Source organism: Grus americana, chromosome 5 (assembly GCF_028858705.1).
Source record: "Grus americana isolate bGruAme1 chromosome 5, bGruAme1.mat, whole genome shotgun sequence".
NCBI lineage: Eukaryota > Metazoa > Chordata > Aves > Gruiformes > Gruidae > Grus > Grus americana.
In genome coordinates, this window is record NC_072856.1 from 19,551,196 (window position 1) to 19,578,867 (window position 27,672).

Here is a 27,672-nt window from a genome sequence, read left to right on the forward strand (position 1 = left end):
TGTTTGGTTCCTCTATTGATTTAATTCTTTTTACTGAGCATGACCGCAAGAGGTGACCTGCTCTGATAAGATATGCTGTTTTACATGCTAACAATGCTTAGTTAGATTAAAATAAAATTAGGAAACATTTTAGCCCCAAGGTGGTCATCAGTTCCAATATAACTAAGACTGTCTCCAGCAGTTCGGTGTTCTTAGTCTTGAAAGAGGGTAAACCTCTGACCAGTCTTTCTAATTTTTTTTTTTTTCCTGCTATGGTCATTCACTACAAACTGTGTTTGGCACTCTTGCCAGCCATGTCTTTTCAATTATTTGTACTGTTACTTGTGAACTTGCTCTTGCCAATTTATAGCCCCAGTTTTACTGCCTTTTGCTCTAACAATATCTTTATATTTCAGGGAGTTGATTCACTTGCTTATTCACCTTTCTGAAGCTCTGCGTGAAGCACAACTTAAACTCATACTGGTCATCCCTCCTGCAGTTGCAGCAGGGTGAGTATTCCTATTTAGCTGGCAGGTTCCAGATGAGAAATACTTTCTTGTCTGATATAGAATAAAGTCAAAGCTTTGTTTATAGCTGTGCAGCTTAAATGAATAAGAAATTATTTGAGTTTGATTGGTAGTCCTGTCTTCATGTGTGTTGCACAGAATAGTCTTAGTAACTCTATACATTCATATACCTCATAACTTTTGATGTCAGAGTAACTTGCAGAGGGACCTCCTATTGTGGTTTTAACCCAAAATGTCTGGTAAGAACTTTCAGGAGAACAAGAGCAGAAACAGTTGTGGAGCTTAATGACTTGTTGCCAAGGAGTGAAAAGGGTATCATAAAGGTAGCATATAAAAGAACTTTCTGAGCCTCTGGGCACAGTTTCAGCTATGATAGATAGTAGTTATTCTTTAACTAAGAAAAACAGAGCTACAGGAAGGAAGTATATCTATAATAGGTCTATGGGTTTTTAAAATTATTTTGACTTGATAGTTCATATGTACAGAAAATGCATTTAAAGGATAATATTTAGAATTGTTAATGATTGTTTGTTTGTGCAATGACTTGAATCTGACAGATGTACCAGTTTATATGCTCTTTTGGCTCAACAGCAGTAAGCAGTTCTTATCTTGCAGTGTTTATAGCAGAGAGATACTTACTTCCTAAGATTGTGTTTGTTGAAAATGTGGAAAATGAGAATGTAATTTCATTATATGTGGAGGGAATTTGAATCCTATTTAAGTGTTTACATTTTTAGGAAAAGATTCTACATTGTCTTTAAATGATATATAAAAAACTGAAAAATCACAGCTTTACTATATCTCTAGTCTTTTTCTGGAAAGAAAATGGCATGCCACTATTTCAGTATTCCAGGGAGATTGTATCTAGTCCCTCAGGGTTTTGTATGATTAATCAGTGATTACATCCATGTGAGAGTGAGCAGATAGAACTGAAGACAAGGGTGGAAGGTGATTCAAAATACCAGCAGTGTGATGCAACTTCATTATTGTGGTTTCAAATTGAAATGTGGGCTATGCCAATGCTCTACAGCTTTATTAGCAAGAGTTTTGTCAGTATCCAGCTACCATTTGGTAACATTTGTTCACACTTGGATGCCCTTCCAGGTCAAAAGATGCACGGTATCCTTGCATTGTGAGCATAGCTATCTGTTGTGGAAAAGTGATTATGGTAGACAGTAGTGCCACAGGATATACAGGGAATACATCATGCCTTTCAGAGAATTGTGGTAATAGGATTATCTTATCCCAAAAACTCCCAGGTTCTAAATTTCTGTATTCTACTCTCCCCTTTCCTTGCTTCTTAAAGGTAATGAGTGTCCCTGTTACACTGTGGATAGGCTGAATGTTAAAGTTATGTATATGTTATGGGAGGCAGCCTTTAACTGTCAGAATGAGAAGCTCCAAATTCCCATTAATTGTTTTTAAGAGATTTGGTGGGGGCTTGTGTCATATGAGGCTGCAGAATAATGAAGCATAACCATTTGTACAGGATTACATATACAAAACAGTCTTCATAAAGTAATTGAGTATGTTGCAATGGGTTTTGCTAACTGCAGAATAGGTGACAGATGGGACGTGTGTTAATCCTATGATATGCTTATTCCTTATCTCTGAATTTTACCTAATGGAATAGGTGCCTTCTCCTGGTTATGCAGATATTTTTGGCTTACTGGGCTTGACTTGTTGATAATGATAACTGGGGAAGACTCGTAATATTTGCATGCTTGGCAATGCAAGATTATTTTTTCAAAGTCCTTTTTCCTTCAAGCTGTTCAGCAACCTTATGCCTGCACTTGAAAATTTAGAAATGTAAGTCAATCTTATAGGGACCCATTATTAGGTATTTTTCAGATGAGAGTTAGTAGACAGCTAATGAAAAATATTAGTGTCATATTTTTCTCACCTTGGGCTGTATAACTGCATGGACAGGGTCACAGCTGCTACAGTTTATGACAGTTTAAGAGCATAGTTTCAGGATGGTGTTGTACAACCTCCTAAATTTCTTGTAGGCTGTCACAATTTTTCACTATACATTCATTTTCAAGGTGTCAAAAAGGCTGAGAAAATGGAGTGCCTGAGCAGGCTTGTAAATGTCTCTTCTGTGGCTGGACTTTTCTCTGCCATGGTCTCAAGTTTTTGTTGAGGTTTGTGGGGAGGTGAAATAGCACGAGGGGGAAGCAAAGCATTTCTGCCTAAAATGCTGCCTACTGAAAAGATTCAGAGACCCTGTAGTAGGTGACTAAAAAGTTGTCTATGTGCTGAGGTCAGTTAGTGTCTGCACTATAACTGTGATGTCACCTCTTCTGTAGGTTAGTGATGTAAACCTGTATCCTGTATTTAGTTCCTGAATACAGGATATGTACTGTCTACCATCTTAAGACTGTAAACTCAGAATAATGTCTACATGTAATTTTGTTCTTAGAGCTGCATGAAATCTGACTGCAGTTTTCTGTAAAACTATGTACTTCAGGATGGTTTTTGTTGCTTTATATTTTCCTCTACTGCATGGTATAACTGTTTTATATCCTTAAAATGAAGTAGCTAGTTTGATACAAAAAATCCCCTTGCTTCCGTGTGTGGCTGGCCACCGAATTTTGATAGGCAGAGAGGGAGAAGCAATGTGGTGAAGACTATGGCAAAAGCAAACAAAATAAATTCCATGTAAATTGGTAAAGTTGGACAGTCCTGTAAAATAATACCTGTGCAGAGCCCTTTTCTTTAGGGACTGAAGGGCTTGGACAGCCTAGCTGTGTTTTGAGAAGATTCCTTACTCTCACTCAAGCCCCTCTGTTTCTACCTCAGTTCTGGTGGGGTTTGCATCATGTTTTGTGAGAAACTTTATTTGTAGAACAGTATTAATTTCTAGTGCATTGTGGCATTAAGAGTGGGAGTTTGTGGCATCGAAGTCTCAGGATGACACTAAACTTACACTGTTACTTTTCTCTAAACATTGTGTAGCTTGTTTCCTTTTCTTCCCTGTGATCTGTATTTTCTATGCTCTTCCACTGTCAGAATACACACCCTATAATCCTGAGGCAGTTTGGCATGCTGCTACACTCCAAGTCCTGTAACGTGCAAAAAGGAATGCACTGTATAAATGGGGTTAAGAATTTATTGTTTGTCCGCTTAATGTTTTAATGGTCTGATAGTCCAAATTATCTAGATAATACAGAAAAGCCTCATCAACTTTACAACTACAATTGTTATGCAGAGCTTTCCCACTTTCTACCCCTTTTCTATGGTGTTATGCTCACCCTTCCACTGCTCCTGTGGGTCCTGAGGTTGACACACGGTATTCCTTGAGCAGAAAGATGGTGAGGTCTTTGTCAGGAGCAATGTGATATTTGTGCTGGAGGCTGCTTCTTTGTCAGCCTTGGGTTTCACTTGGGGCTGTTTCACAGTCTTATCACAGTCTCCTTCCTCTTCATTGGCTTTCAGCTGAAGCTTGAAGTTTGTGCAAACTACTCAGGTCAGTCAAACGTGGTATGTGGTATTCCCAGAGCTGGAGGCAGTAGGCACTTCACCAGCACACAATTATTTGAGAGACAGTTCAGGCCATGAGATGCAGAGAATTTTAGAAAGGAGGAAGCTTTTAATCACCGCTGTTTCTCAGTATGAGGCATCACATGTGTTGCAAGTAATCAGAGCTACAGGGCAGGTATGTTGTTCCTTACTGTCATGGATGTCTTTGCATGGCTGTTGAGAGCCACTTTTGTGGCTGGTAATACTTGAGTCTTAGGAAGCCAGCTTTTTCTGTCAAGAGAAGGTTGAGAGTCATTCAGACTTACTTGCTTCAGAATATAAATGCTCAGGAGCTTCTTCTGATGCATGGATGGCTTTGCTGGTAAAACTTTATACTACAGGGAAGGTTCTAGGAATTGAGCCACACTTTTAGCTATTGCCCTCTGAAATGCTAGCATGACTCCCTGTAAGCCAAATGCCTTATATTAACCCATTATACCACAGAGCAAGAACTGCAATACTTCTTTAAAAATAAAGACATGACAACTAAGTCCGTAAAAATCTATTCCTGGCTCATGAGATAACCTTTGCAATGTTCACAGACCATTAATACTCTGATTTCTTGCAGATTTCTCTGGGAAATTGTGGGCTGGTATGCCTTTGCATCACGTGGATGTTCAATGGCGATAACAAATACTTTGAGATTCTCATGCTTTGGTTGTCAAAAATAATGAGAAATTACGATGTCTTTCCTCCTGTCTGTCATTTATTCCAATATTTCATGCTGCCCTCTTACGATCTACATTTCATTCCAACTGATAGTTCCTTTTTAAAGCAATTTTCTGTTGCCATTAATTGTAGTCTATTACGGTTAAAGGAGAACACTTTAAAACATTTTTATAAAATGCTTTATCAGTCACTTCATCACATAGATGCATTTTAAAATGTGAATGCATGCTCTGCTAGAATTTAAGTAATTGCTGTAAACAGTGTTCACATTAAAGTGTATTTGCTCCTTTTGGCGGTAGGGAGAAAATGGAGACTAGCACAAACCTTAAGATTCTTATTCATCATGGTGCCTATTGTCATTACCAAATTTAGCCTCTGGTGGGTTGACCCTGGCTGGGAGCCAGGTGCCCACCAGCGCCGCTCTCTCACTCCCCTCGTTCACTAGACGGGGAGAAAAGGTATAACGAAAAGCTTGTGGGTCAAGATAAGGACAGGGAGAGATCACTCACTAATTGTTGTCACGAGCAAAACAGACTGAACTTAGAGAGGGAATTCATCTAATTTTATTACTAAGCAAAACAGAATAGAGGAATGAGAAATAAAGCTGAATCTTAAAACACCTCCCCCCACCCCTCCCATCTTCCCGGGCTCAACTTCACTCCTGGCTTCAACCTCCTCCCCCCTCAGCAGCATAAGGGGATGGGGAATGGGGGTTACGGTCAGTTCATCACACGGTGTTTCTGCTGCTTCTTCATTCTCAGTGGGAGGACTCCTCTCATTGTTTCCCTGCTCCAGCATGGAGTCTCTCCCACAGGCTAGAGTCCTTCATGAACCGCTCCAGCATGGGTCTCTCCCACGGGGTGCAGACCTTCAGGAGCAGACTGCTCCAGTGTGGGGTCCCCCACGGGGGTCACAAGTCCTGCCAGCAAACCTGCTGTGGTGTGGGCTCCCCTCTCCATGGGTCCACAGGTCCTGCCAGGAGTTTGCTCCAGCGTGGGCTTCCCATGGGCCACAGCCTCCTTCGGGTGCCTCCACCTGCTCCGGCGTGGGGTCCTCCACGGGCTGCAGGTGGAATCTCTACACCCCCTCATCCTTCCTCCATGGGCTGCAGGGGGACAGCCTGCTTCACCATGGTCTTCACCAGGGGCTGCAGGGGGATCTCTGCTCCGGCGCCTGGAGCACCTCCTCCCCCTCCTTCTTCCCTGACCTTGGTGTCTGCAGAGTTCCTTACATCTTCTCACTCCTCTCTCCGGCTGCAAAAGCTCTGGTTTTTTTCCCTTTTTAAATATGTTATCACAGAGGCGCTGATTGGCTTGGCCTTGGCCAGTGGCGGGTCCGTCTTGGAGCCAAGTGGCATTGGCTCTATCAGACACAGGGGGAGCTTCTAGCAGCTTCTCACAGAAGCCACCCTTGTAGCACCCCCTCTGCTACCAAAACCTTGCCACACAAACCCAACACAGTCTCATAGCCAGTGGGACCTAAATCTGTTTTGTTTATACACAGTCACTTGGGACTCTACTGTGTAGTTTTTCTAAATCCTGAAACAGAAGTTGAAGCCACTATAAACCCTCTGGATTCTTAAACACATTTGTTATAGTAACTGTATCTTTCAGGACTATTTCACAATTGAACGCCACACTGAGGTTTGGACTTTGTGTTGTCATTGCCTGTCTTGCATATTGACATGATAGTGGGTTCATAGTTCCAAAACCTTTCTGAACTGGGATTTAGAGACACCCTATTAGAAATGTGAAGAGCTGTCTATCTGAAGTGCAATTTTTAACCTGAAATATGTATCACATGCCTGTCCCTAAATGGCCTTATCTGTAGAGGTGTAGTGAAGTATTCCTGTTTTCTAGCTGTGGGAAATAACACCTGTAGTTTATCTGAAAGAATCTGAAAGTCTCATTCCTCTAAACCAATTATTTTGTTTCTTTATGCACTCCTAAAGTTTTTGGGATTTATTCATAAACCTGTGTCTTCCATGTATGTCTTCCTATTGCATGAACTAGAAAAAACACTTTAGCTTCTTGAGTAAATAGATTGCTGAAAGTACGCTCATCAATTATAAAAACATCCTAAATTGTTCGCAATGTTCATGCATGCTTTAAAGTTTAGAAGTATGTTGGATTTAATGATATCAGTAAGCAGAATCCTGCAATTTTCTTTCTGCCTTACTTGACTTTTTAGATAATACCTGTACTTGAAAATTTTTGACTCATAGGATAACAAGGCTTCAACTGGAAAGTGCTTCCCATTGTGTGTTAAATATCTTCTGCTATCAAATTCTGTGTCTTGAAACTCACTTTGGTTTTTAACACTTACACAAGGTTGAAAGCATGCTTTAATGCATCTTATATTCTTTTTGTGTTGGAATCACTGTAGACTGTTAATCAAAAATACAGCAAAAGGCATGGAAATAAGTGCCATCAAGAATCAAATAATATTTTAGAGTTCAGCAGCTGGCAAAAGACTGATAAAGGAGACGTGAGCTGTATGTGGAGTATCCTAACCAGCTGGGATGCTAGGAGCTGTAACATTCTTCCTTTTGTGTTCTACCCCGATTAAAATTTAAAGAGAGAACAAAGTTAAATGTAAGCAGTTTATTTAGGAATTTGTAATTTAGACTCCTTTGATATGTGTGAAGATCAAAGCAGTCTGGCAGCAAATGCAATCTGAAAGGAGACACTTTTAAGAGCCAAAAATACTGGTTTGCTTAAGGAAAAACAGTCTGGAAAATGCAGCATTGCACATGAGATCAAGTGCATGAGGCAGGAAGGAAGCATATTGGGTTATCTGTTTACAGAAGCTGAATTTGAGAAGTTAAACAAGAATTGAGTGAGACTGATCCTCTAGATGAAGCTTGCTTTCATAACTAAAGGATCTGGTAAAGCCTTTGGGTTTTGGTTTGCTTGTGAAATGTTCTCAGCTAAAAGAAAACTTTACTTGAAAAACAATATAGTTTGGGGTTTTTTTTAATCCAGATATTTTATATTGTCCTTCACAGCATGTTTTATACATTTTACGGCATTTTCTAGAGACAGTTGCACTGGCATAATCAAGGGTAGGAATTGTGTGTAGGCTGATCGGGTGGCAGGAGTCTCTCTAGCAGCAGAGCACATATAGAGCTACCATGGTGGCAAACACAGATTGAGGTAGTCAGTATTTCCATCCACCTGATGTCCAGGAATTGCATGATTTTCCCGCAAACTTAAGCGATTTGCAAGAGAGGGACAGCAGGAGCCAAAGCTATACTCTAAAAAGTGTGTGTGTTATACTGTGATGCTCCTTTGGGATGGGAGACTTGTGGTTGTGTATGTCTGAAGGGAGGTGCTAGGATTGCCATGTTACGTAAATGGTTGTTAGAGCAGATGGTTTGCTGAAGACTTCCAGCCTGTCTTTCAACAGTTTGTCTCAAAATGTTAGGATGTTACTGTTTTTAACATGCATGGATATGGATGTATATGTGAACTATATGCATACCATTTCTAAAATGGCAATGGCTAGCCAGGTATATTCTGCCCATTGGTGATAGTGGGTAATTCCATTTATGCTGATTAATCCTGGGCTTGATTAAATTCTTGGCTTAAATGTGTGTGCTTCAGTGATTACTGTACTGCAGAAATTGTACTGGTGAAAGCTTTGTGGATGTTTTTATACTGATATCACAAGCCTCTTTCTGAATAGGATAGCTGTACTGAACTACCTTTATGCCTAAATACGCTGTTGAAAAATAAAGAAAAAAAGCAAATGGGGCTTGAAATTTGTTTGCACCTGTTCTCTTAAGTCTGTAAATCACAGGGATTGAGTTGGTTATTTTATTTGTTTCTCTATACTTACATGCTTTATAATATGTTAGGGATGCTTTTCAAAGGCAAAAAGAGCGGCTTTGAATTTGCAAGGTCCTGCACATGGGTTGATGCAATCCCAAGCACAAATACAGGCTGGGTGGAGAATGGATTGAGAGCAGCCCTGAGGAGAAGAACTTGGGGGTGTTGGTAGCTGAAAAGCTCAACATGAGCCGGCAATGTGTCCTTGCAGCCTGGAAAGCCAACTGTATCTTGGGCTGCATCAGAAGTGTGACCAGCAGGTCAAGGGAGGTGATTCTGCCCCTCTGCTCTGCTCTCATGAATCCCCACCTGGAGTACTGTGTTCAGCTCTGGGGTCCCCAGTACAAGAAAGACATGGAGCTGTTGGAGAGAGTCCAGAGGAGGGCCACAAAAATGATTAGAGGGCTGGAGCACCTCTGCTATGAGAAGAGGCTGAGAGAGTTGGGCTTGTTCAGCCTGGAGAAGAGAAGGCTCTGGGGAAACCTTATAGCAGCTTTCCAATATCTAAAGGGGGCCTACAGGAAAGATGAGGAAGAACTTTTTATCAGGGAGTGTAGTGATAGGACAGGGGGTAATGGCTTTAAACTGAAGGAAGGTAGATTTAAATTAGGTATAAGGAAGAAATTCTTTACTGTGAGGGTGGTGAGGCACTGGAACAGGTTGCCCAGACAGGCTGTGGATGCCCCCTCCCTGGAAGTGTTCAAGGCCAGGTTGGATGGGGCTTTGGGCAACGTGGTCTAGTGGAGGGTGTCCCTGCCCATAGCAGGAAGGTTGGAACTAGAATGATCTTTGAAGGTCCCTTCCCACCTAAACTATTCTATGATTCTTTCTTGTCTGCAAGTAAATTGAATTTAATCTGACTAGATTATTACATATTTTGTCCAGGTTCAGCAGCCATTCTATCCATGGTGTTTCCCAGTTACTGTGAAAAAAACAATGAGTAGAGAAAATTCTTAAGTTTATTTAGATGAGCTATTATCAGAAAGAGCATCAGTAATACTCTTGTTTCCTGCTGTCCTGAGAAAGAGCAAAGGTGGACAAAAAGCTCTCAGGAGCTGTAGATAGGATGTTGTCTTCACAGGGATTCTGAATCTAGCCATTGTTGCATAACCATGGCTTTTTTGGCATTTGTAGTTTATTACAGACATTAGACATATGGTGTAACTGTGTTAAGGATCAGTGCGTTATACACTAAGTCATTAAAAGCTGTTAGTTTTGCTAAACACAGTGTTAAATAACTTCATATTTACAGACAGGTTGTTAGTGGTCACTTTTCTTGGACTTTTATTGTCCCCTGAAGTATAATCCTTTGCACAAAGTAGCAATAAAAATGGCATTGGCGGTGCTGCTTCATAATATAACACTGTGCTCTTTACTCACATTTTGATATTTAGGATATGCATGAAGCAGTTTGTCTTGTGTGATGGATATCCTTTTAAAACACCTGTCTAGGTTGTAAGACAGTAGCTGTTCTCGAATAGCACATGATTCTTTATCTCTTGAAGTTGTATGGAATCTATAAATGAGAAAAAGCAAAATCTCAAGTAAACAAATGAAATATCTTGACTTATTTGACATGCCATTGAGAACTTTTTTGCTGTCTTTTTTTTAAGGAAGATCACATTTAAGATACTAAGAGCTTGTTTTGTCATACTCTGAGTATATGATGAAGCTACAGAAAGCACTGGTTACTTTGTCACTGTTAAGAGTTTTAGAATTACAGATGAAAAGCTTGCTGCATTTCTAAAGAAAAAAAATCTGCCTACAACCTCCAACGCTTTGGGGTTTTGTATGTATCAATCATAATTAAAATGCATGGAAGACAGTTTTAAAAATAGATTGTTTAAATTATTTAAGAAGCCCCAGATAACACAAGGCAGCTTTATGCTTTAGTAATTTTATCAAGTCTAGCATGATAATACTAGATGTACATCAGACCTTGATCCTTTAAGTAATAGTATGCAAAACACTTGCTGTTCTTACCTATGTCTTAATAACCTATATATGGGTGCTTACCAGTACAAAGCAGAGGTCATTAAGCAGTATGTTTTCATTTAACTTTATAGAACATGGTGTTTGGGATTATTAGCAAGAATGAAGCACGTCATAAACAAATCATTGGAGCTACTGCTATCCTCATGAAGTTATCAAAAATGCTACTACTGGTAAATTGGATACAGTTTAGCTAGAATAAATTGTTATCTCCTCACCAGTTTCTGATAGTATCTATCACAGTAGTATTTAAATTAAAAGCAAGTATGTTTGTCTCTAATGAAAGGTGCATTTAACCTCACAGTTTCACATCTGGCAGAAGGACTGGAAAGTGTTAGTGGAAATAGGAAGTTTGGTTCCTCATCTCTAAAACAAAAGTTCTCGGTATGAATTTGATGTGTCAGCTTTCTTAATATAGTCCACTCTACAGATGTGTGACTGTTGGACTGGGATGCTGTTTCAGGTGGGACCAATCAGCAAACCTTGTATGGAATTAATAAACCAAAGTCTATAAATGTTTTAGTATGGGTCAGACTTTCTAGACCTTGGATTGTTCTTCTCTGGACTCTCTCTAAATCTCCTACATCTTCCTTAATATATGGTTCAGGGAACCATATATTTTTAAGCCATGGCCCTTAGATTTTCCAGGAAGAAATATGTGTCCATATGGTATGGTGCAGAATGTATAGGACAGCACAGATCAGCCATGTGGCACATGTCTAGCAAGTCTAATATATTTTGGATACTTTAGACCTGTTGTATACACAGTATAAAAATCAGTCTATGCTGGTCCTCTGCAGAGGCTGCTGGACCTTTGTAAAACCTGGGTCAAAGAAGTGGTTGCGCAATGTGTGTTGTATGAAAGTGACCTAAAGCATTTTTCCTAAAACAGTAAGGTGGGTGGATTGTTCTTAAGTTTGTGGAAGATACCAGATTAGTAAGTAAACATTTAACAGGAGGTGATCAGATCTTGAAGTTATTCCAGAAACATTAAAAATTATCTGGGATTAATGCCATGAGATTAAACAATCTTTACTTAATACTATTTTATTAATACAAAATACTGTTTTAAGGAGGGAGAAGTAAATCATGGAAATACATTGAAACTTTCTGGGCAGACCTGTCTTGGAAGAGGATCAGGCAATTTCAAAATGCCAAGGGAACAGTGCTGTGAGATGTAGGGAAAGGGATGCTTTTCATTTTGAGATGTTTGGCAGGGAGCTTTCAGGGTCACAAAAGGTAAATTCTGTGCTCTCAGTACTAGGCAGGTCTCATGGAAGAGTGAATCTGGGGTACTGTGTTTATAGGAGGATGTAGAAAAATGAGAATGTTTAGAGGAAAGCAAGAAAAATGGCTAGAAGTATATATAACGTCTCCTTTGAGGAAAGTTTGAACAACTGTATTTAGTATATTGAAAAGAGGAGGAGAGTGTCAGGAGACATAATAAGTCTTCAGATATGTCAACAGGGGCTGTATAAGTGACAGTGATACATAGGTCTTCACATCAGCTTGGAAGAAAAGGATAAAAATACTCTTAATTCATTATAAGGAATTCTTAGGTTGAACACTAGAAAAAGAATCACTTCCGATAGCAAAACACTGTAGAAACACCTAGGAGAATTTTGGAATCTTCATATGCATTTTGAACTTGATACAGGTCTAGGTAGCAGGTGATGCACAGCTGTGTGAGAAGAGGGAGTGCAGCACCTTTTATTAATTTCTTTGGGTGGCAGAATTAATGCTCCATAAATGCCTGTTTGGCAGAAGAGTGTAAGGAAGCAGAGCTGAGCTAGCGGGATAAAGAAGCAAAAGAGTATGCTCTGTTGTGAAACTTTCTTCCTCTGTCCCAGGGACAAAGCAAACATTCACAAATACACCTTCCCCCTGTTTCTCTTGAAGAGCTGTGGGCAGTTCCTTGTGTGGAGGATACACCTAGGACTTAAGCTAGCCTTATTCTGTTTTTTAATAGATACTTTTGAAGGCTTTATTTGTTAAACCTTCCTACTAAAGTTTGAGGTAAGCTAGAAATCTAGAGAAATTTTTCTTTTAGTTGTGATTAAAAAAGGGTGGGTGGGGCAGACACAACAAAGGAATGGAGAATATATGGAAGTCAGGTTTTGGTATTCTGTTCTTAAATTGAGACTTTTAGCCTCAGTGAATTAAAATGACAGGCAAACATTTCCCAAACAATGTCTAAACCACTGAAGAGGCTCATACTGTTAAATTTATAACCTGATGTGAATTTTCATGAGGGTCCTGGTTTTGGCTGGGATAGAGTTAGTTTTCTTTCTAGCAGCTGGTATAGTGCTGTGTTTTGGATTTAGGTTGAGAATAATGTTGATAATACACTGATGTTTTCAGTTGTTGCTGAGCAGTCCAGGACTGCCAACAGGAATGTGGAGGGCACCGAAGAAGCTGGGAGGTGACACAGCCAGGACAGCTGACCCAAACTAGCCAAAGAGACGTACCATACCATATGATGTCATGCTCAGTATATAACTGGGGTGTGGGCTGGGAGGCAGGTCACCTCGAGAACTGTTGAACCATTGATTCCAGGTGGTGAGCTGTGCATCACTTGTTTTGTATATTCTATTATTATTATTTCCTTCCTTTTCTGTCCTATTAAACTGTCATTATCTCAGCCCGTGAGGTTTACCTTTTTTCTTTTTGATTCTCTCCCCCATTCCACTGAGGGGGGAAGTGAGTAAATGGTAGTGCGATTGTTTTAGCTGCCTGCCAGGTAAAACCACAACAATGAGTTGTCTAAAATTGACAAAACATGCCTATGACAAAACTTTTTCTGTTTGTTTTCTTTTTGCTCTAAAAAGTTTGCCACATCTGTATGTGAAGCACAGCATCTCAAAGTGTGTTTCTGCTTCCCATCCATTCTCAGCCAAGTACAGTTATGTGCCAACCATAGTATTTAACTACTGCTTCTTAACTGTGGCTGATCTTGTTTGACTGTGTAAAAAAAAAAAAAAAAAAAAAAAAAAAAGCTGAAAGTCATAGCACTTCTTACATTTCAAACAGTCTGAAGTCTTAAGATTTGGTAACTGATTTGAGTTATGCTGAGGTTAAGTGTTCTTGACACTACATTTTTTTAAAAGCAATGCGAAATTGCTGGCAGGGGATATTTTTGGTTTATGTATGCATTATGAGACAAGGGACTTTGAGGAAAAACTGAAAATATCTCAAGAGCCATTACTGTATTACTAGTTTTAGAGTAGGGGGATTATAAAGCCCTGACAGTGTTTTACTGTGATTCAGCAATTTTCCTCTTTTCAGCCTCAAGGTTATTTTGATTTAAGCCATTAAAGAGAATGCATTTTATGTTCAAATGGCACTTAGTACTATTTTGAAAATGAGTATACTCGTTGTTCTCGAGCTGGATTTGTTGACATTCCTGAACAAGGTCAGGAGGAATGTTCTGTACTGGTTTGGCTTTGGTTTTGTAGTGGTGGGGGTGGAGGGTAGACAAGACTGATTCTAAATGACTGTATTTTTGTCATGAAAAGACTAGCTGACTTGTTTGGTAGCTTTGAAACTGCATTCTTCCTTCATTGAACAGTAAGGTTTGCTGTCATGAGGTGTGAATATATGGAGTTAATCTAGCTTCTTTTAGGATATTCCTGGGGCGGGGGAAGACAGTGAACACAGATTCCTATTTAGTATCATGCTGTTTAGCCAGAATTATTCCAAGATTGATAGTAATCATATAGCTGAAATCCTTCCAGGACTGTATGGGGGCTGTAAAGGTTAGAGTATACTAATCCTTTCTTTGGGAAGGAAGAAATTGTATTTCCAGGAAAACAAGATGCTATCTTGTTAAAAACAGTTCTTTTGGTGGAGTATAAAATGAAGAGAAAACTTTTCTGGGGAAGTTGGGAAACTTTTTGTAGTGTCACTGCTGTTTGTGAAGAGATAGTTATGTAACAGGGTTTTCCACGTTTAGACCACTAGTTGACTGTTCAGAATAGGTGGATGTTTGTATTTTTTATTTGTTGTGGGAATCAGCTGTTTCAGACCTCACTGCATGTTTTATGCATCAAGATCTACCTTTGTATTAAGGGAAATCCTATAATTGTTCTGTGTGCTGTCAGCAAGGTATGTAACATTGGATCTGGGGGACAGACACCCCCCAGTATTTTGAAGTAATTTATCTTTTTAAAATGTTCTTGTTAAAGATCAAGTTATTACTACCTTTGTTATGCTAAGCTTAGTGTAATCTCTTAAGATAAATACAAGAAGAAAATGCTCAAATAATATACATTTGCTCTCTGAACTTTAAAAGGAAGCCAGATAACTGAAGTCACTTATTAAGCAGCTGGAACCCCAGATAGCTTAAAAGCAGGATATGCAATTTGTGCCAAAACATCCTGCAAAACAGAAGTTTTGATAATCAGGTTCTTCAGCTTACTCCACTGTAATGCTGTTTTAATACCTGTTTGTTCTTTAGATCGTTTGCAAAATACTTCTCTGCTATGCAGCAGTCTTGCTCACGTCATGTTATGTGCTAGTGAAACACATGCAGTTAAATCTTGAGCATGTCTTTCATTTTTCACTTTTTTAGATTCTAGTTTTTGAAAAGCATATTAAAGCTACTGCAGTGTCTTGGCAAATAATCCATATAAAATTTGTCTGTCTTTATTGGCTTCTTGAGATGCGCAGCAGTAGTGTAGCTGCTTTCATTTGAAAGCCACAGGAACCCAAACCACTTTTTTCCCTTCAAATATTTGAACATAATGTATGCTCCTCATTCAAAATACAGCAAGCATCCCTAACTTTGGATGTTCAATTTTGAATATGTAAGAGTAAAAAAAAAAGAAAAAAAAATTTACAGCCTCTCTCCCTGTTAGTTAAAGCTTCTCTAGGTACATACTGTCAATATTTTCTACCTTTAAACTTCCACTTCTCCAAAATTAAGATTTTAGCTACTCAGTTTAATCTTTATTCTTGCCACAAAAACATTGTGGACATGAGGGACTGCCTTAAGTAGCTTCAGCTCTTTCTTTCCAGAACTGCTGTGCAATGAAAATTACAAGATTCTATGCAGTCTTCATTACGGCTATCCAGTAGCAGTGGGTATCAGCTTAGTTTTGCTACCCTGCCTCTTGGGAAAGATTGGCAGTAGGGAACACAACTTGTCCCTCATTTTACTTTGTACTGTCGTGCTCTTTTCCTCCTTTGCTATAAATATATATACACACTTACCTGAAAAGTAGGAAGAGTATGTGATGGAAAATTGCTTGTTGCCCTCACTGTTGCCCAGTACAGTGGATACTACAATTGGCCAGTGTTTTGCATATGTGATAAAGGAAACAAGTGTTTAGTCTCTTAGAAGTTGATTATGAATGGATGCTTGTAATTATTAAGGTAATCTGTGTTTTTCAGCAGGAGTCTGTCAACTTTAGAAGTTGCTGCAGATTCAGTTGCCTTGCCATAACTTTATGTATACAGAATGATAGGATTGTGTGTTCACTGTTCCAGTACACACACTGTTTTCTTTAGAAGCATTTCTAGCAAGTAGTAATTCTGATGCAGAATATGCAAGTAAACAACAGGGTAATTTTTATGATAATGTATGGTAAACCAATTAAATTATAAACAGCTTCTAAGATGTCTCTGTTTTGGAGTGAAATAGGAACCGTCACTTACTTGACTGAGAACTTAGTGAGAACATCATTCTCAGGCAGGACTTATGCGGACCAGAATGTAAAGCCTTGAAATTATTTGAAATAATGCCGGGCATCAAAACAGTAGCAGACCTATTGCTTGTTCAGATGGAGTTTTAAATTATCAGACTGTGTGAAATAGCAGCATACTAGAAAAACAACTTTGTAGAGTAGTGTTTATTAAGTAGGATTCTGTTTTACCGATACCTACACTTAACATTATGAAAGGTTAAAGTATTTGTGGGAAACCTGGCCATAATAATCTTATTTTGTTGGAATCAATAATAATCTTGCTGGAATTTTCTGATCTTTCTACATGTCTGATTATCTTTTTTTATTTTTCCTTCCAATTTGACAAATTAGGTCACATAAAAGCAAGCAATTCTAAAAATGATCAGTGTGTATTCATTGTAGATTTAGCTAGTATATATACAAATATGGTCTCCCATAGTTGCTGTTACTAATAAAGAAATTTAATGCTGGAAGGCAATCTCTTTCGGCAAGCAGTATACAGAAAATGGGACTTTGGAAGGAAAATCTGAAAACTATAACTATGCACAGTTTTCTATTTGTTGTGCCTAGTTGATAACAACACATTGCCTTCCATTGTTCATGTAGTTGTCAGTCTTCCTGTGAGTATGCTAAAAAAAAAAAAGGTACTGTCAGGAATATGGAGAGTACAGTTACATGTCAAGAGATTTTGAAATTGGGCTCTGTGCACAAAATTCAGCACTCAAGAAAGCATAGAAATTACTCATAAGTGGGCTGTCTAGGCTAGCTGGCTAGCCTAATAGTTTTCATTGCATATTAAGAACCTGTAAAATATGTGTGACTTGGATCACAAGATACGGCTTTAGATATGAGTTTATATTGATGGGAGCAGAAAACTGGTAGGAAATGACTACTGACTACTTTTGAGTAACAGTTACTGGAGAAAGTTTAATAACCTCTTCAAATTATAGTAATACTATTGAATCATACTTAGTCATGCTGTTGTGCTCATGGGTTTTGTTTCTTCCCTGTATAAAGGCTTAAAGTATAGGTGTGTCAGTTGCATCTCTTTTTAAACTGAATTCTGTTAGCTACAATAAATCCGGATGCTTGTTAACTGCTCTAAACTACATGTTTTCCTTGCTGATGACTTCCCTGGTTTTGCTGTGGTTTGTTGGGCTGCCAGCTCAGTACAGCATGGCTCTGACTGCAGCCATGAATGCATTTTGTATAGATTCAGAAAGGACTTGAGAGGAGCAAATATGTTCTTAGAAGTGGCTTTTTAAAGACTATGCCTTACTATATAAAATTAAAGCAGCCAAGGTCTGACTGCGCTGTGACATGCTAAAGCAGGTGTACACATCAGTTTTTGAATTCCCACTAGGGAGAATCATTAAAATAATCTCTAGGTCATCTAACAACAGTCAAAGAGAAGAAAGTGGAATGTATTCCTCACTATGTCTGGCGCTTGTACTCTACCAATTCTGAGCCAGCTGCTGTAGAACAATTACCGCATAAGTTGCAATGTGAAGTTGGAAAACTTTCAAAAAAAAAAAAAAAGAGGATTTTAATCTTTGCAAGGAGGTATTAAGCCTATATTCAGTGTGCTAGAGTTTTTAAATTAGGCTCATATGCTCCAGGGTGCAAGCTTGTTTTGCATGGTGTTCTGCTATTGGAGCACGGCTTGCCTGGGCATTAAGCCCTGGCATGAAAGGCACTACAGTAGTTTGGAAATTAGGAGAACCAAATGGTGACACACTGGATGTACGTTTAAGCATAGTCTTGCTTAAATGACTCCTCTGAAGAGGCTGAAGCAACATAAGAGAAACAGAATTAAAGGAGAGCAATTAACCTCCCCAAAAATGGAAATGGTAAATACAATGACAAGTATCGAAAGAAACATTTTCTTCTTTGGTATTCAGATTGTCTGGTTTTGTCAAACAGATGAATTTCTTATGTTGGCTTAAGAGTTTCAGATAAAAATTCTAAAGGTATCTGAAAAATGCAGTGTAACTGGTGCAGACTGGTCTGCCAGTATGCCTCAGAGCTGAGGACAGCAGTTTGCAGGCTCATTTGTCCCTAGATGTCTGATGGAATTTTATGCTCTCTTTTCAGGACATATAATTGCTGGCATGTTTCTCCTTCTTGACTTCTGTTACTGGTTTAAACCAGATGGGCCACAGGTAATTAGTTTGGCTTTATGAAAACTGTGTAGGCTACTCCATGACAAGAACAGATCTCATGTTTCTCCCTGTTTGAAGAGCAAGTACTGCAAAAGCAACAGCTGGGATGGGATATGTATATTAAGGAAGAGTGCCAGCCCTCAATGTTCTGCAAAAATTTCATTTAGTACATAAATACCATTTTGTTTCCTGATGAAAAATGCAGCAAGTTTTTGTCAGTCGGTTATCATTTACAGTTCCCTAGTGATAGGAAGCACTCGTATTGTGTGAAATAACCACTCCCAGCTCTTTTGTATCGTGAATCTGTAGGACTTAGTTACAATTTTCTTGCTTGTCAAGCTGGCTAGGTTTTATTGTTTTTAAAATACCTATCCTAATCTGATCTCAGAATTTGATAAAGAGATTCTTACCATTAAGAAAACTTGAACGTGGTTAGTAATGCTAATAAAATCAGGGAAAGCCACGTTTGTGTTTTCAGGATGCACTTGGTAGAGATATGTTTTTATTAAATTGTGATCTTTTCTGTGGATAACTGACAGATAGTTCTTACGCTCTTTGAAGGCCTCTGAGTTTTACCATTCCTATCATGAAATTAGTGCAGCAGACAAAGGCAGTACACAAGTAGGGTTGCAGGTTTTTATTTCTGAATTAAAGCTACTATGCTGAATAGTAGAGAATAGCATTGGAAGGTGCATTGTCCTAAGGCAAAATAAGCTAAAACTACATGACTTTTGATATAAGTTTATCTAAAAAGGTCTTACAATCTGCCAATGAATGAATGTTATTACAATGCTCCCAGACTGCCTGCACCATTAGAAGTTTCTCTCTAATGTCTAGCCCAGGCTTGCTGAAGTAATTATCTTGGGATATTCAGACTGTTCCAGCTCATTAGAAATGAACTGTTAAATTGCCATGTTTCCATTAAAAATCCTCTTTTTTCATTTGCTTATTCTTTCATAATTTTTATCTCTTGGGATGATGTTTCTCTGACTTATTAACAATAAGGTAGTCTTTCATATTACATTAGCAAAGCATGATACGGAGATATTAAGAAGATGGGGGTTAGCTGGGAAGGGAAGGAACTTCCTGCTTTTGTCTCTGCCTCCATCCATCCCAAGACTTTTAGTGTGTGAAATTGGGAGTGTGTTCTAAGAGTAGAACCAGATGAAAAGCCACCACTGGAAGAGTGTATGTGGTCAGTGGTGATTGCATTGGTTTTATGGAATTACCTTTCAGTTTGTTTTTTATTTCTGTGTTAAGAGGAATGGGACTTCCATACAGACTGTTAAAAAAAAAAAAAAAAAAAAAAAAAACAAACCCCAAACTGACTTGATGTGTGTTATTTGTTTCTCCTGCAGTGAACTGAATTCAACACTATGGTTTTGCAGTGTACAGTCCCTGATTGATCTGGGTTTGTAGGGCACAAAATCAGATACTGTGTTTAAGCTCTGATTTAACTGAGATTTGGATCCTATCATTGCATGCAATTCTTCAGCTCTTACAACTTTGTCCTTAGAAATTAAATAGAGAAAAAGAATGCTGTATTAAAAATGCTTGTGAACATATTTGAACACTAAGCATGTGTGTTTTCAGAAATGCTTAAGGAGTAACATGCATCCCTGTAAAGCCTTGGTACATTGTCTGCAAGGATGTGCTCACTAAGGGAGACAGGTCAGAGGTGGAGATCATGCTGTGCTTTTTAAAAATCTGCATTCAACTGTATGGAATTCAGGCCCCTACTATGTATTAAATCTATTTTCATCTGTCTGAGACTCTCTCCTTTTTGGTTAATCATTCAGTATGGTCATGTTGGTTTTTTTGACAGCAAGCATTAGATCTGTAATTATTGTTGATGGCTTTGAACAGTGATACTGTGTCAAGATCCTGTTGTTGACTTGCCTGCTTCATCCAATACTATTGCAGACAGAATTTAATTCTATTTTTTAGCACAATTTCTGAGGAAACAAGGTGTCTGTAAGCTTTATCTCTTCTGTTGTTGTCTCTCCACAGAAGGATTTTTAGCATTTGATCAGTTGCAAACAAAATTGACGTAGACCTAGAGTTTTAATAGTCAGGTCCCTGCAACTTCATGAAAATAGGCAGCTGGACAGATGAAGATCACCCATCTTTTTTCCCAAGACCTAGAAGTGAGAGGGCATTGTAAATGGAACATCTGTAAGACACCAGAGAATCTAGTTGCAAAACATCCATGGAAACAAGGATTCATATAGAACTGTTTTTTAAATACTGATAGTGGACAATTAGTTCACTGAGCTGTCATCCTTAGAGTTTTGAAGAACCTAAAAAGAGATAGGGTAGTTACAAAACTGCTGACACAATTTTTCCTGAGAAGAAAATGGTTTCAGATTTTAAGTTGTTTATGCATTTGATGACTTCATTATCAATGCCTCTGATTGTGTGATGCACAGGATGGAGCTTTTAGCTCTTCTATTTGCTGTAGAACAGACTGGATGCAGGAAGAAATGGTGAATTATTATTGAGTGATTGCGCATTAACTGAATTTAGCGGTCTGTGTTTATAAAATGCAATAGCATTGTACTTTAGTGCAGCTAACTGCAAGGAGCTATGAAAACCAGTAATATCTGATGGTGAAGAAAGATGGGAGAAGGGAAGATTTGCAAGCCGTTGCTTTAAAGAGAAAACAGAGAATTATACACAACAAGAAAATTAAGTCATTACAGAGAAGATGAGTTCTGAAATAGATGTATACAGGAAATAGAAAATCAGTCAATTTTCCATTATGAAGGACTATTCAAAGATGTGAGGATACAGAAAATTCCTCTTTTATAAGGGGGAGAAGGTGAGGTAGCTAAACAAGAATGCAGTCTGAACTTTCAGGGAATAGCAGTCAGTTACAAGACCTTTCTTTTTTCTTATCTTATTTCATTTTGAAAGTAATCATAGTGAGACAAGAAGTAATTGAGAATGTAGATTGAACAAATTGAGAAAGTAAATGAAGGTGGCTTGCATGGTTGAAGTATTTTTTCCAGTCTTTCAATGTGAAAGACTACAAAGTCAAAACCTTATAGAAATAAATATCAGTAAAGTACTAATGGGAATTTTGATACATATGACCACATGCTATTTGCAAGATTCAGGTAATAGACATTCTAGGCTATGAAACAAGCTTATTTTAGACTTGAAAGGATAGAATGGTAAAAAGAGACTGTGAAATTCTAAGCTGTGTATACAGAAAAAATACCAAGGAAAACAGGTGATTTCTTCTTCAGTCTGTGATGTCCCTGTAATAGTTTCATACAGCAGTATGCCATCAGAAAATAATGACAAATTGTTGGGAATGTGTACATACAAGACCTATGCTCTCAGTTGTTCCTCTCTTGTTCCTCTGTGTTGTCTAGCAGAAATTTGGGTCAGGAGCCCACAAATGGAAACGGCTCATCTCTCAACAAAGTAAAGGAGCTTAGCCAAGTCAAAAGTGATATAGCTAAGAATGGGAAGAAATGAATACTGGGCCATGTAAACAAGGTTTAAGCAGGAAAGTCAGTATTTTATCCAAGAAAATGCATCTCTTAAAAGCATGTGGTGGAAGCCTCATCACCTCTGAAGGAAATGGGCTGGTTTAAAGCAAGAGTATTAATGTGTCTCATGGACAGCTGTTCTCTGTACAAGAAAAGAACTGTGTCACTTAAAAATATTTCTGTGTCTTGAAGATTATGCTCAAAAAGTAGAGTGCTTTTTACTCTCAGTAACTCAGTGGTTCCCTACAAAGGGACAGGAAAGATAGAATATTTTCCATTGGAACGGACCTACAACGATCATCCAGTCCAAATGCCTGATCACTTCAGGGCTGACCAAAAGTTAAAGCATTTTAAAGGCATTGTCGAAATGCCTTTTAAATGCTGACAGGCATGGGGCATCAACCATGTCTCTAGGGAGGCAGTGTTGTCCCAAAAGTGGGATCGTTTACCTGGTGTGCAGTATGCTAATATATACACAGAGCAGAGGTATTTTATTTATTTCATGTCTGCACAGAGATGGGTGCTAGGTGGTAATTCCACAAAGCTAGCACACTACACACAGAATCTACCACATATTTATCTTGTTACAGGATTAGAAAAACCTGCCTAAATTTACACTAATTGGTTATTAATTACGACATCATCTACTATTGGTCAAGTATCTTTAAATTAGCAGGCATGCTCCTTGAGGGTGTGGTGGCTGTAACTTGCATAGTCCTTTAATTGGGTAGGTGGTGGCAAACACCCCCACCCCCCCCCAGCTGCCTTTCCCTTCCCCAGGTTACTGGTGAGTCTTGTTGACTTCAGGCCTCTCTGGCAATTGCCCAGCCCTCAGTGCCTTCTGGGGCAGGATGTTTCCTCTTTATCAGTTTTTCAGCTCTCCTTCACAGATACTCTTTAGCAAAGCATGCTTTTTATCAGTCTTTTGGCTCTTCTTCAAAGATATAGTCGTCAGCAAAGCAAGTAGTGCATTTAAACCTAAATTAAACAGTGTCTAAGCACTAAGCCAAACACATTTCTGTCCCTGTAAAGCAGAAAATTCTGCTTTATGGATATCAGCAGTTCCAGTGTTTGCCCACCCTCTCTGTAAAGAAATGCTTCCTAATGTCCAGTCTTAACCTCCCCTGGCACAGCTTTGAACCATTCATATGCGTCCTATCACTGGATCCCAGGGAGAAGAGCTCAGCACCTCCCTCTCCATGTCCCTTCCTCAGGAAGTTGTAGAGAGCCATGAGGTTGCCCCTCATCCTCCTTTTCTCCAAACTACACAAGTCCAAAGTCCTTAGCCACTTCTCATAGGACATTCCTTCCAGCCCTTTCAGCAGCTTTCTTGCCTTCCTGTGGATGCATTCAAGGGCCTTCACATTCTTCTTAGATTGTGAGGCCCAGAACTGCACACAGTACTCAAGGTGAGGCTGCACCAAGGCTGAATACAGTGGGATAATCACCTCTTCTGATCAGCTGGTTATGCTGTATTTGATGCACCCTGGGACACAGTTTGCCCTCTTGGCTGCCAGGGCACACTGCTGACTCATATTGAGCTGCTGTCAGCCAGCACAAGCACCTGGGATAATGTCCTATACACATTATGATTATATCTAGAACTCAGCTGAAAGGAATGATTTGTTGTATATATAGTACCAGAGGTTTTACTGCAGATAAAGTGCCATAAATTTCATCTCTGTGGTGAATTTCTCCTCATGGAGCAACTTTTACAGTCCATATAGATGCAAATTTGGCTGAGATTAGATGGCCATTGCCAAAATTGAATAGTTGCGGGTTTTACTAGTATTTAATAAGTTTCAGAGTTAACTGTTGAATAATGATAGAAGAATCACATAAGAACACTAGTGCATTTGAGCAGAATGTTAAGGAAATTGAATGACATTTGCTTAAGGTATTGAGATAGAAAAATACAAATGTAAATATCATATGAAGTGTCTGGCTCTTATAACTGCAGTAAAAAGGATTTAGTATAAGCTAACATAAAAAGAATACCCTTTTCTGCTTAAATTTACTTCTTGAATCCAAATTGTTTCATATTTACAGTGCACGTTGCATAATTTCAATATATTTTTAGGCCAGTAGGAGCAGGTTTCTTTAAACAGCAGATTTCTCTTGTATTCAGTGTACAACTTCACTCTTAATGAGTACATTTGTTAGACTCCAAATGAGATGTAATTTTTGAGCTGTGTCTTACAGTGAACTCAAAGCAAATGAAGCAGTTCAGAGGTCAGAGTTAATTCCATGCAAAGAGAGTTTTCAGATATATCAAATCATTTGCTTTTCCTTTTATTCACGTTCCTACACCTGACTTCTGCTCCTTCACATTTGTGATGTTGATAGTGACGAGATAAAATCACCAAGATTTTAGTCATCTGACAATTAAATGTCAAGCTGTCTTTAGTACATATATTTTACAATGCTGATGAATGATAGTGAAGTTTCTGCCACTTCACTGAATATTTTTGGAAGTGGTATTCAAAACTTCAAAGAATGATAGGCTTTTGGCTTGGACTTGGGAACTCTTACTCTCATGGTCTTTGCGTATTCTGTGCCTTCTCCTGACTTTGTGCTGGTTTTCTCAACAATGTAGTCAGTAGAACATACCTGACCTTGAGTTAAGTTTACGATTAAATATCAGAATGATTGGGAAACCTCAAATGAGAAGTATAATAGCTGTTGAAAAATACTTAGCTTTTATCCTTGAGTGCCAGTTTTCTTGACTCATAACAATTCTCAAGCCAAAATAGTCTTGGTTTTGCTCCAGTGGACAGTTTCCTGAAGTGCTTGACTAGAGAAGAATTGTCTGGTGGTGCTGATTGAGCTGGTGAGTGGTGCTTTCTGTTGAAGACTCATGGTAGTGTTTTAACACTATCCATGAATAGAGAAAGCATAATTATTGGTGGTGGGTTTGTTCCAATTGGAAATTTAGGACCATGTTCCTCAGATGGCATTGCTTTATAGCTGAAGTAGTTCAGTTACAAGCTTGCTTTTAACCTGAGTCGGGGTTTGGTTTGGTTTGGTTTTTTTCTTCCTATTCCTTGACAGCATATATGAAAAATGGATGAGGAAGGCAAGTTACATATACAAATTTCATTAAAGTGCTACCCAGCTTAATCTATAAAGCAATCTGACTTGCCCTAATATCTAATACATATTATAATTGCTTTCTATGCTTTTCCTTCATGAGTAATCAAAATCAATTTACTGAAAATGTGTTTTGCTGGAATTTACGTTGGGGAATTGTTTTGCCTACAGACATCCAAGTTGCTATGACATTGTTTCAAAGATGTGTTTCATTTTCTTTATTCTTGTAGAACAACTGTAGTTTGCAATTGCAGAAATGATAAGCAGATAACTATCCAGAAAACTGAGGTCCGGCAATAGGTTCCAGAAGTGAAGGTTTGTCTTAATTTGTTAAAACCCCAGGAAAAAAGGGATGGGATTTCTCCTTGATATGACAAGTATATCATGGGTTCCGAAAACTTGAGACTTCCAGAACATCACTATGCTTCATACACTGGATTATGTAGCTGTAATTTGTATGTTTGGTCAGGTTCATTGACCTGACTTGCCAATACCATTCATGCTTTGCTCCCTTATAACATGACAGGCTTGTTAAATGATTTATTCTGCCCCACTTTGTAACCTGCACTCTGTTAACCTTTTTGCTAATGTAATGGAACAGAAAGTGTCCTTGTAAACTGATAAATGAATGCTGTTATGCTCTGGTGATCCACTCAGCACATATTGTTGGATAGAGAATTTGCACACTGATCCAAAAGTGATAAGGGTCAAAATAAGTGATTTTTCAGTTTATTACTTGCATCTGTCACTGAGCATCTTTTTTGTTTTTTTACATTTAAGATGGAACGTGAGTGGTTTTAATGTGTATCTTGTCTAGACCGGGGTTGCCTACTAATTTCTAGATCAAGTAGTGATTTCTGATATTACTGGGAAGGTCTGGATTCTTCAGTCTCTCTACTCTCTACAGGAATTTTGTGCAATCCTCCAAGTCTACCTCTTGAACGATGAAGTTGCACCACAGAGTTTGTAGCTGTTAAACCACTTCTTTTTTTTTTTCCTTTTCTATTATTATGTTCACCTATGAACCCTGCTCTCCCAGGCAATTTAGGATAATATGCTATTTCTCTACCTGTCTGTCTCATCTTAACATGCTTCAGAACCCTCCGGCTGAGAACATGGTTCTCCTGGCAGCAGCTTCTCCTTTTCAGTTCAGTTCCATCTTTGCAATGTGATTAAGGCTTCCTTATGTTCCCTGCTGTGCTACATGCGCTGCTAGTTTGAAGTTAAGTTCTCTTTGAAACAGATCCAATGTTTTCAGGCAACTTATGTGCATTAATTGTTTCTGAGTTGAATAGTTGAAGGAAGTCAGTAGTCTCTATGAGTCCAAAACTGTCAAAAATACACTCCCTCACCCATGAAGCTAAGGCAGATATTAACCCAGTGCTTGATTTTATAAATGAAGAATAAATAAAAAAAGGAGGAAGTAACAATTATGTTCCATATTTCATACAAAGATATGCTGAAGGCATAGCTAGACTTTTGTCTAGGGAAGGGCATAGAATGCATTTCTTCCCCCCAAAGAAGAAAGAGAAATGGACATGGTTTTGTCTAAAGAAAAGAGGTTTGTATAGTTTTTTGCTAAAAGTGGGCAGTTGTATTTGCCTTCTGTTTTTTAGGACATTTTGGAAGGGAATGAAAAGAAAAAAAATTTCAGGTAAATTTAGTTTGAGTACAGTACAAGCTGAAATTATTGTTTCTTTTGAGATTAATAAAAAAATTACTTTTGGTTTATGTTTTTGTATCAACAGCTACACCCATCCATTTATTTAAGTACGGTGTAGATAGCTTAGTTTTATAAGTATCAAAAACAGTTTGACAAGGCAAGCAATTAAAGGTTTTTGTAAAAACTTTTAGAGTTCAGCTGATTGCTAGCTAAGGCAATTTGATTAGTCCATAGCCCTTATAATCACTATTGTAGCTGTGCTGGAAATGCTTATTTGGTAACTATGATGTAGCATTCTGATTCTTCCCACTGGCAACATAAATAGCATTGAATTTTTTTTTTCTCCTTAGGCATTTATTTTAAGAATGGCACTGAAATATCTTTTTTTGCCACCTCAGAATGAAGACTTTTTCTTACCTGATCAAATGGTATGAAACCCAAAGGAGAGAATAAGCCAGGCTATTGTAGTAATTTATCTCTTTCTGTTATTTTTGTTTTGCTTTGTTTTAAAAGGACTAACCAGCTGGGAATGTTCACAAAGAAAGAATTTGATCAGTTGGCCTCAGCGATAGACAGCTTCAGTCTCATGACATATGACTACTCAACACCACAACGGTAAGACTCCAGCTATCATTAGAAAAAGATTGCTGACGGAACTGATTCCCAGTTAAGTGACTATTAAATCTACAGCATAAGTTCATTTTTTTAGTAAAGTGGATAGTGTGTTTAAACTGTATCAGATACTGACGTTTTGGATTAGTAATTAGGATAGATGATTTTTGAATGATAACAGTAACTCAGGACATTGTTTAACAGCAGTGTAGATTTGGCACCCAGATATTGTGAAAGACTTTGTACTAAAGCTAAAAAATTATCCTTTTACTTGTACTGTGACAGTTATTCTTTTCCAGGTCAGGTTCTTTTGATTTAGCTATTTAGCATGGCTCTGCAGGTTAGGTACAGAAATAATCTAGTACATATTATTGTTGAAAAAATTAGCTTTAAAGTACAATTGACAGCTCATTTGCTTCATCTTGAGGGAGCAGACTGCCTT

General features: G+C 38.4%; 1 protein-coding gene across 3 annotated transcripts in view; it reads left to right on the forward strand.

Annotated features, from left to right (window-relative positions):
• CHID1 (chitinase domain containing 1) overlaps positions 1–27,672 on the forward strand; it is a 128,098-nt gene that overhangs the window by 18,856 nt on the left and 81,570 nt on the right. For all 3 annotated transcript variants that reach the window (XM_054825771.1, XM_054825770.1, XM_054825772.1), the window contains 2 exons: positions 396–488; positions 27,132–27,233. In XM_054825771.1, coding sequence (XP_054681746.1) covers positions 396–488; positions 27,132–27,233 — 195 coding nt within the window. The remainder of the gene's footprint in view (positions 1–395; positions 489–27,131; positions 27,234–27,672) is intronic.